Source organism: Triticum urartu, chromosome 1A, assembly GCF_056163025.1.
Source record: "Triticum urartu cultivar PI428250 chromosome 1A, HENAU_Tu73, whole genome shotgun sequence".
Lineage (NCBI taxonomy): Eukaryota > Viridiplantae > Streptophyta > Magnoliopsida > Poales > Poaceae > Triticum > Triticum urartu.
Window position 1 is genome coordinate 329,341,458 of NC_141873.1, and position 11,010 is coordinate 329,352,467.

Below are 11,010 nucleotides of genomic sequence, written 5' to 3' on the forward strand. Positions count from 1 at the left end.
CAAAGGACAATATGAAGTCCTTAAGACATGTGAAGAGGAGACTAAAATCTGTCAGAAAATTGAGGAACTCCGGAGTTATTACGTTGGATTATATCCAAACGTCGAAAAACTTGGCAGATCCCTTCACAAAGGGTCTATCATGTAACGTGATAGATAATGCGTCGATGGAGATGGGCTTGAGACCCATCGCATGAGTTGTCCATAGTGGTAACCCACTCTATGTGATCGGAGATCCCGTGAAGTAGAAGTGGGAGACAAGCTGCTGGTCAGCTGGGAGGAGAGTATCACTATATTAACTATCCCACTCCGTGAAGATGCAATACTCTCCTGATCTGCATGGCAGGTTGATACTTATCTTAATGTGTTTCAAGTGGCTTATTCGGGCAAGCAGAGATGTTGTCCTGCAGAACATCTTCTGAGGAACACACCTATATGAATTTGACTATTAACGTCACAGTTTGTGAGAATTGGGTGTTCTCTAATAAATTCATGAAAAGGCCCTGGAGTACGACGTATACGCTCCACCCGCGGGGAAGCCTTGCGGCAGCCCAGTATCGGTTAAGAATTTGTGTGAAACTAGTCTCGCAGAAAACTTGTAGTTCAAGGCATAGTCCACTATTCAAGTTGTGATCTAGTGTAGCATAAATCTCTAAGTGGAAGTTCAACTTCACAGTCTCCACTAAGCACCAGTATATAAACAATGTTTTGGAACTAAATGATGAGATGTGCCAATGAGGCTTTGTGGGGGATTGTTGGAATTTTGCTAGTAGGCCTTTGGCCCAAAAGCCCAACTAAAATTCTGAAATTCTCTTGGCCCATTCATGCACACATGTGAGTGGAGTGAGTGAGGCTAAAGTTTAGTCCCACCCCGAAGTTGAGAGAGAGTTGCACCTCTTTATAAGGTGAGCTCTTCTACCACTTGTATAAGTATGAGAAGAGGAGACCTACACGCGCGCTCCTCCTCCTCGCTCGCCACGCCTCGTCACGACGCGCCGCGTCACGGGTTGCGGGATTGAGCCGAGCCAAGGACAGAGCTATGCACGTTGTCTATATTTTTATAATTAACGGACGCGTTAATTACCGTTTCCGATTCTTTTGGATCGTCCCGCACTATATAGTCAGGCAGACGTCTCCCCTAGCCGCCGCCGTTTTGTATGGTTTCTCACCACCGTTCCAGATCATTGCGCCGCCAAGCAAGTCTTCTCCATCCCTCCTTTCGGCGTGCACCGGGAGAAGGGACAGCAGGCCTCCGGAACCCCGCCTCTCGTAATCCTGTACGAGAGAGGGGCGATCAGGTTTTTGGGGAGCGCACTCGCGCAACTGCTGGCAGCGACGACTTCGTGAACAACGACTTCTTCCCCGACCTCGGCAACCTCATCCTCGACGACATGGGCGACAACGTCAACGCCAGCGGTGGTACTCCCGCTGCACCGTATGTGATTCTATCCTTCCTGTTCGAGATCGTGGTAGAATTCATGTTTCTAGTATGTGCCCTAGATGTGATATGTTCATCTGCTATGCTAGTTCACATGATTAGTTTAATCTCTGCTACTGTAGTCATGATTTATCTTCTATTTATTCAAATTAAATCTCGTAGTAATTTGCTCATATTTCCAACAAAATGTAGGCTAACATGATTGAGACAGAGATAACAAATGCTAGATACAATAGCAGTGAAGACAAATTAAATGTAGCACATGCAGTAGAATAGAAAGGAATACATCAAAGTGTTAGGAATAGATACAAAGAACGTAGAGAGTATTTTTAGGGGTCATAACTCTTTGTTAAACCAAATACTCATGGACTATCACATGTATATATATATATATATTCACAAACACAATAGTCCCTTAACTGTTTTGTCCATGAAATCATCCAAAACCCTCAGGCGGCCATGTCTGAAATGTTGTCGCAACATCTGCACCATGCCTAGGAATGAATGAAGAGATAGGCGGGTAAAGAATCATAGTGAGTGCACATTTCAAGTAGGTGATCAAGTCTTTCTGGAAGTCCAGCCCTAGTTACAAAACTCATTGGTAGCTCGCCGCAACCAAAAAGTTGGCCTTGAAATTTTATGGACCATATCAGATGATGCGTCGTGTTGGAGAGGTATCCTACAAATAGGCCCTTCCGGCTAAGTCAAAGATCCATGAGGTGATCGATGTCTCGCAGTTGAAGAAGCACTTGCCACCCAAGTTTGTGATTATGATGTGAGCATGGTGTCTCCGCGCGCAATAAACCTCCTTCAATTTGCTGCCATTTTGCAGTTTGAGTTCATCCAATGTGGGGGCAAAGCTAAGCCAAGGCTCAAGGTACATTGGGTTAATCATCCCGAGACTCGTGACACTTGGGAGGACGCATTTGTTCTGCAACTGTGCTATCCTGCTCTCGTGACTTGGGGTCAAGCCGCGCCTAAAGGTGTGGGAAATGTTATGTGATGGCCAAGCCTGAGCAGGAGGCCCAAGGCCTCACGACGCTACCGATAGCTGGACTGGACCTGGAAGGTTGCATCGGGTATGGGCGAAACTGAACCAGTATGTTCCTAAGAGTACTACTCAGTAGCCATGGATCCCACCACCTACAGGTTTGCAAAAATTGACGTTGATAGAGCAGTAGGAGGTAATGGAGGTCGTGGTGCGACAGCTGAGATCTGTCGTGATCAGCAAGGAAAGTATTTAGGATCATCCTCGATCACGTTCGATGGCATTGTTGATGTTCCATGTTTGGAGGCACTAGCATGCAGGAATCCCAAGCTCTAGTTGATGATCTTCTGATTAGGCGTGTTCTTGTTCGTCTGACAGTTTAACAGTGATCAAGGAGATAGATGAAAACACAGTGAGAAACATGCAATGGTGATCCACGAGTTGAATTCTAGAAGAGATTTTGAAGCCTGCCAAAAAATTTATGAGTCTAGGAGAAGAAATTTGGAAGCTGGTAGTCTAACTAAATTTTCTTTCAGTTTTGCTAAAGCACATATCTCTGAATTTGCAAAGAGAGCATTGGCTTAGTGGTTGGGCATGCGGTTGTGCAGCCTAACGACCCGAGTTCAATTCCTAGAATTGACAGGTGATGCACAGATGTTTTTCTCCATTTATTGAGGATCAAGTTTGGTGTGTGGTGGAACCACTCATCAAAAAATATCTTGATACTCATTTAAAAAATTCTGAGGACCATGTTTATCTTGGTACTCATACTAAAATGGTCGTATGCATCCCTAGTTGGTGCAGAGGCCGGGGAAGTGAAATTCTCCCCCATTTTTAGTCCATTCTACAATATGCTGATGACACTATTCTTTTCATGGAACATGACATGGCTAAGGCACGTAACATGAAACTTATCTTATGTCTATTCAAACAATTGTCTGGCTTAAAGATCAATTTCCATAAGAGCGAGGTGTTCTGTTTTGGGAAGGCCAAAGACGAGGAACATACTTACAGACAATTGTTTGGATGCGAATTAGGTGCTTTACCATTCAGTTACTTGGGTATTCCGATTCATCACCATAAGTTATCCAATAAAGAATGGAAATGTATTGAAGAACGAATTGAAAAAAAACTCAGCTGCTGGAAGGGCAAGCTGATGTCATATGGAGGTCGATTAGTTCTGATCAACTCAGTACTAACTAGTATGCCAATGTTTTTACTTTCGTTCTTCAAAATTCCGAAAGGGGTCCGAAAGCGACTTGATTTCTTTAGATCTTGATTCTTTTGGCAGTCTGATGAGGCCAAGAGGAAATACCGTCTCGCACGATGGGATATCCTTTGTCGACCTAAAGACCAAGGGGGTCTCGGTATTGAGAACTTGGAAATTAAGAATAAATGCCTTATGAGCAAATGGTTGTACATGTTAGGGACAGAGCCGGAGGGCATGTGGTCTCAAATCCTGCGCAATAAGTATTTGCACTCGAAAACGCTAGCCCAGACTACCATCAAACCAACTGATTCACCGTTCTGAAAGGGACTTATGAGAACGAAGGATATGTTCTTTCATAGGGTCAAATTCTTGGTTGGCAACGGGATGTCAACAAGATTTTGGGAGGATACATGGTTAGGAGAGACACCTTTGGCCTTACAATATCCTACCCTTTACAATATTGTGCAACGTAAGGAAGATTACGTAGGTATCGTCCTTCAAACTATTCCCTTGAATATCCAGTTCAGACGTACGTTAGTGGGTGCGAGATGGACAGCCTGGATGCACTTGGTTCGGAGATTGATTGAAGTTCGACTCTCCGACGTGCCGGACTCTACACAGTGGAAGTTAACTAAAAATGGGATATTTACGGTGAAATCCTTTTATACGGATTTGATTAATTCTGGCCCCCTCTCAAGGTCACTTCATATATGGAAGGTTAAGGTTCCTTTGCGGATTAAAATTTTTATGTGGTTTGTCCACAAGCAAGTAATACTCACAAAGGACAACTTACTTAAGAGGCGATGGGTAGGCAACTCGCGGTGTTGTTTTTGTGCTCAGGATGAGACAATACAACATTTATTCATTGAATGTCCACTTGCCAAGTTACTTTGGAGAACGATTCATATAGCTTTTAATATTAATCCCCCAGTAGATATTGCGTCTTTGTTTGGGACGTGGTTAGCTGGGGTTGCACAGATTACGACAGCTCGTATTCGGATTGGAATATGTGTGTTACTATGGGCTATATGGAACTACAGAAATGATATGATTTTTAAGAGACAACACAACTTAACTTTTTTGCAGGTTATCTTCAGAGCTACAGCTTGGATCCGTACGTGGTCCTTACTCACTCCTATGGACTCCAGGGAGCCTTTGGTTACTGGGTGCAACCAATGGGAGATGGTGGCTCGGATTATATTCAACCGGTTCGGATGGCGTTCGCATAACAGGATAGAGGGCTATAGAGCTTGTCTGTTTTTAGGCCCTTTCTATTTTTTCAGATTTATGTGCTTTGATTTTGCTCCGTTTGCGAGCTGTAAGATCTTTTGAGGATACTTTCTGGTTTTTTAATAAAGAGGCCGCATGCATCATCATGATGCAGAGGCCAAGGTTTACCTTCATTTCAAAAAAAAAAACATATCTCTGAATTTGGAAGACATGTACGGTTAGTCGAGCCACGTATCTCTCTTAACAATTACTTTCAACCTCGTAGAAAGGGAAAGAGATAAAAGACGAGGGCAGGCAGGGGGCAGGGGGGCGACTAGAGAGAACATATCCCCTTTCACCTCTACAACTCAGCATCTGAAATTCCGACGTACCTCTCTTCCTCCCTCGAATATGAATTCCTGTATGCGTATGAATAACATTGTTGCAACCTGCATAAAAGAAAAGCGTCCGTGCGGGAGTTGGCCGTTGCTGGACCTGCTGTCTTCTGTACCGCGGCGCGGGTGCAATAACTACTCCCTGGCTTCGCTTTGACGATACGGTGCTCGGTTCAGTTGGGAAAAGTAGTAGCATATGCTCAACCTCCCTCCAGCAAAAAGTGTGATTATACTCAACAAAAAGGAGGATCGTTGTCGCAAGCAAACTACACCAAGCTCCCAGCAGCTGGCCAAAGCCTGATCGATGTGGGACGCAGAACGGGTCATTGCCAAGCAAAGCCATACATAGAAAGATCAAACAGCAAAGTTTGCCCAGGCAGAAGCAGCGGCAAGCGAGTAACCAGTTGAAACAGCGATGAAGTTGTAGAATCCAATAATAAATCCATCAAATCAGACTACACACATAATAGAGTAGATACACCCATAGACGAGGGCCATCGGCCCAACATTTGTCCAACAAAACCACCACCTAATAATGCTACTAGACAAGGGTATGCATTGAGAATAGGTCTGACGACAACTGTCTAGAAGCACTTCCTGTGGACGATGGCTGGGCCAGACTCTTCGTACTCTGCCCTGGAGATCCACATCTGCACAAGAAATGGACATGTCAGAAACTTTCAAATGGTAGAACGAGTCAAGAACAACAACCATTGGGGCAAAATTCACCGTTACCTGCTGGAATGTGCTCAGAGATGCAAGGATAGACCCTCCAATCCAGACACTGTACTTCCTCTCCGGTGGAGCGACGACCTTGATCTTCATGCTGCTTGGGGCAAGCGCTGTGATCTCCTTGCTCATACGGTCGGCGATGCCAGGGAACATGGTAGACCCACCACTGAGGACAATGTTACCGTACAGGTCCTTCCTGATATCCACATCGCACTTCATGATGGAATTGTAGGTCGTCTCGTGGATGCCAGGAGCTTCCATGCCGATGATGGAAGGCTGGAAGAGGACCTCTGGGCATCTGAAGCGCTCTGCGCCTATGGTGATCACTTGACCATCAGGCAGCTCATAGCTCTTCTCAACTGATGAGCTACTCTTCGCGGTCTCAAGCTCCTGCTCGTAGTCGAGGGCAACATATGCAAGCTTCTCCTTGATGTCACGCACAATTTCCCGCTCGGCAGTGGTTGTGAAAGAGTAACCCCTCTCAGTCAGGATCTTCATGAGGGAATCGGTGAGATCCCTACCGGCAAGATCAAGACGTAGAATAGCGTGTGGAAGGGCATAACCCTCATAGATTGGGACTGTGTGACTGACACCATCTCCGGAATCCAAGACAATACCTATTGACCAAAACAAAATTGCAATGATCAACAATCACAGAGCATAAATCCAGTTAGTTCCTACTCGATGAAGATAACATAGCAGCAAAAGAGAATATGCACATAAATACAGTTGTTCTTTGTTCACTTACCAGTGGTACGCCCACTAGCATATAGAGAAAGGACGGCTTGAATAGCGACATACATGGCAGGAACACTGAATGTCTCAAACATGATCTGTGTCATCTTCTCCCTGTTGGCCTTAGGGTTAAGAGGAGCCTCTGTAAGAAGAACAGGGTGCTCTTCAGGTGCTACACGGAGCTCATTGTAGAAGGTGTGATGCCAAATCTTCTCCATGTCATCCCAGTTGCTTACGATTCCGTGCTCAATGGGGTACTTCAAAGTCAGGATACCCCTCTTGGATTGGGCCTCATCACCAACATAAGCATCCTTCTGCCCCATCCCTACCATAACACCAGTGTGGCGTGGGCGGCCAACAATACTAGGGAAAACGGCACGTGGAGCATCGTCTCCGGCAAAGCCAGCCTATGAAAGATGAAAACAATTAGCCCTTAATTAATTTCAGGATCAAAACATGACAGCCCCTAATAAGAAATTATGTTATAGAGTGTGACCAAGTAATCACAATTACCTTGACCATTCCAGTTCCATTGTCGCAGACAAGGGGCTGAATGTCCTCCGCGTCAGCCATTTACTTTAACTGATCTGCATATAATAAAACAGCTTATTCAAACAGGGCCTTGAAAAACTGCCAACTAATACAGATTAAACTGACGATACAAAGAAAGAAGAGTTGTTCTTCCTACGCGAACATGAGTTACAAGGACAGCAATATATTTCTCTTGAGTATTAACCAGTTAATATAGCCAAATACATTTCACTGATAATTGGAAAAAAAAACACCGAGATACATTTACAGCAGTTACTTAGGTTACTGACTGAAATGATAGAGATTATTCAAACAAGAGTATTTAGTTGTACATCAAAAGGCGCTAGTATTATATTATATTTTTTGCGCTAGTATTATATTAGAATAACACATATCAACTCCATGATTCCAACAGTATACATCATTCAAGAAAATTCAAATTCCTAACAAAATGCTTGTCTGAACTCTGAAGCACCAGCAGACCAATCAGATTTGACCTCTTAGGTAGTAGCCTAGTAGGTTAACGCATGTTACTGATACATGTGTATTTTCATACTGTTCAAGATATCTTCTGATATTCTGATAAATCGGCTGATTTATCGCTTACCGGTGTCTGACCGATAAGATAAACTGGCCGATAAATCAGCCGATATGCCGATAAATCGGCCGATATGCCGATAAACTGGCCGATTTACCCCTTATCATGGGTCGACCGATAAGTTTCCGATAAGCGATATCCCATTTTTCAATCAATTTTGTTACATGCATTGGTGGCTAAAACGACTGCAATAGATACTGCACAATTTATGATTTGTCTGACTGGTTGATACAAAGCATTGGTCATTTTCTGACGAGGCAGGGCAACCTTAAGGCAAGGCATATGGTCGTGAACTACATCCATGCTCTTTTTCTCCCTTTTTGTTAAAAAAACTGACTCCTATGACTAGGGAATTTCAGTTGCAAAACATGTTACTTTTACCAATTTTAAGATGCCATGTCACACAATGACACCATCGAACTACTTGTTTTCTTTTGTGAACTACTACTCCATAAACTATTTTCAGGTGGAGGAACGAGATAACATCCGCCAATCACAGTATCACACACACACCACCACCACCACTAGTCCACTACCACCACGACATACACACGCACACATAAACATAAACGCAAAGTACAAAACAAATACTCAGATTTTTCCACTAGCCGTTACAGATGAACCGTCTAGACAATTTCGCGAGAACTACGAGCAAACCGACTTCGAACATGTGAAATTCCCGGCCGGATCTGCAATTTTCTGAGAAAAAACAGTACGCCCAACTTCGCACCCCTGGTAGCGCAGCACACGGCTACCAACAGATCTACTGAAAGACTGCTCCCTCGACACCCCAACGAACAAGACTGGCAATGGATCCCGAAGCATCAGCATCTGCCGTGCAACCCTTGATCCCACCGATCGGATCCAACATCCGACAGAAAAACACGAGCCGAAACGCACGCCCGCAGGCCGCAGTCACGACGCGGCTAAGCTACCACCCCCAACGACATCTCGATCTCCAACACGCTTCGGTAGCGAAAGGGGATAAAAAAACAGCACTAGAAGGCGGTCCGGGACTCGAGGGAGGGCAGACAGACGCTCACCTGAAGCGAGAAGACCGGGGGGAGGCGGCGGCGGGAGGCAGCGGAGAGCGCAGGCGAATGGTGGGTGGGTAGACGGGGGAGGAGGGGGGCGAGATATAGGTGCGGTGCGAGGGCGTGGGAGCGGCGGGGGTGGTGGCCGGTGACGGTGGGAATGAGATGTAAAGGAGGCCGGTGCCGCACTGGAAAGTTGGGCAAGGACGGACTGGAGGGGAGGGGAGGGAGAGGGAGAATGCCCCGCTGTCTACGCGGCCGGGCCGTGCCAGCGGGGAATATTTCGCACGTCTGGGCCATACCAGAAAATCGCCTTTTTCTTTTCTCTTTCGGTTAATATACTTACGTGCACAATGTAATGTTGGGTTGTACACAGGTGGCATTATGCTATGACACGTACAATTTGTGGCAATATTTTTTAAAAATATATATATTCAAAAGGCATCCTAGAGCATCTCCAACGGAGGATGCAAAATAGGGCGGCCAAAAGAAATTTAACCTCTACGAACGCATATCCTACCCTTGTGAGCACCTCCGAGAAACTGAGACGGCACATCATCTTGAGATTGATATCGTCATAGGCATCTTTGTAGTCGATGGGAACATCGTGGATGATGTAAAATAGGGCACCCAAATAAACATGATTGCGTATTTTGACATTTTCAAACTACCAAATGTTCAAATTTAAACATGAGTTCAAACTTAAAACATGGAAATAAACAGTATTACGATAGACACACTACTCGTCATAACCATTGTTGAGCCTGAGGTTGTCCCGGTCAATATCATTGGACTCAACATCGTCGTTCGACTCAACCATGATCATCCTTGAGGGACTTGCCTCATCCGTCTTTTTGATCACCCTCTCCTTGTGCTCCTAATTCCTCCCGGCAAAGAAATTGTGATCTGCCTCCACGAGGTGCATTCTTCCTTCTCCTTTTTGCAGGACACAAACTGCACATCGGGAGCGAGAAACTTCGCCTCCTTACGCCCGAAACATCGGTGTGGACCGACCAATATATTTGTCAAGGAAAACAATAGACAGTACAACGGAAAGACAACTAGACACAGACCGGCCAGTATACAAAAATAAAATACATTGCAAAAAAAATCAAAAGTGAGAATATACCGTCGGCCGCTGCATTAGAAGATGTACATATCTATATTATTAATTATTAAAACATTGCCAAGCAAAGCTAAACACCGAGGCTGAACAAATCGACGAACAAAAAAATAAATAAATAAAGAAAATCCGAGGTCATCCACATAAGACACGCCTCGCGGCAGTATCTCAAATCCTACAAGAAAACCTAGAAGCTACATGGTAACAGACAAATGACGCATCACTCCAATGTACGGCTTCAAGAAGGAATCACTGCTCTCATTGCAAAACATACTAGTCTTCTTCTTCCTCCGATTGTATGCCGCACACCAGACATTGAAAAGTACACTAAACCAACGATAAAAGAAAGGGCCACCAGCAAACACCTTCCCTATACCCTGCCTTAAAGACCACAATAATTAATCACCTCTTGAGACGAGATCTAGAAGTTGTCGAAGAAGCATCGGTTGAAGCATCACCCCACGCAAAACAGGCTTGCAATCCATCATCACCGGTCCAAGGGGTGGAGAAAACTATACCATGCCATAGGCTGACACAAGAAGATATCGAAGTCGTTGCACCAATGGCCAACCAATTGCTCTCCTTGAAGGACACAACAATTGTGTAGATCTGAAGAGAGCCATTAGATATGAGAACACAAACTCTCATGGACTCCTCGCCGACACCGGATCGGACATTGTCGAGGTAAAGAGAGACCGAGAGACATTATCCCAACTGTTGGAAATATGCCCTAGAGGCAATAATAAATTGGTTATTATTATATTTCCTTGTTCATGATAATCGTTTATTATCCATGCTAGAATTGTATTGATAGGAAACTCAGATACATGTGTGGATACATAGACACACCATGTCCCTAGTAAGCCTCTAGTTGACTAGCTCATTGATCAATAGATGGTTACGGTTTCCTGACCATGGACATTGGATGTCGTTGATAACGGGATCACATCATTAGGAGAATGATGTGATGGACAAGACCCAATCCTAAGCATAGCACAAGATCGTGTAGTTCGTATGCTA

General features: G+C 44.7%; 1 protein-coding gene across 1 annotated transcript; it reads right to left on the reverse strand.

The window, feature by feature from the left end:
• Positions 1–5,653: 5,653 nt before the first annotated feature.
• Positions 5,654–9,086, reverse strand: LOC125514065 (actin-2). Its single transcript, XM_048679313.2, has 5 exons — positions 8,877–9,086; positions 7,218–7,291; positions 6,718–7,111; positions 5,973–6,586; positions 5,654–5,887 (listed from the first exon to the last, which is right to left on the reverse strand). Exons 2-5 carry the CDS (start codon positions 7,275–7,277, stop codon positions 5,822–5,824), a joined length of 1,134 nt encoding a protein of 377 aa, XP_048535270.1. The 5' UTR covers positions 7,278–7,291; positions 8,877–9,086; the 3' UTR covers positions 5,654–5,821.
• Between the last annotated feature and the right edge of the window lie 1,924 nt (positions 9,087–11,010).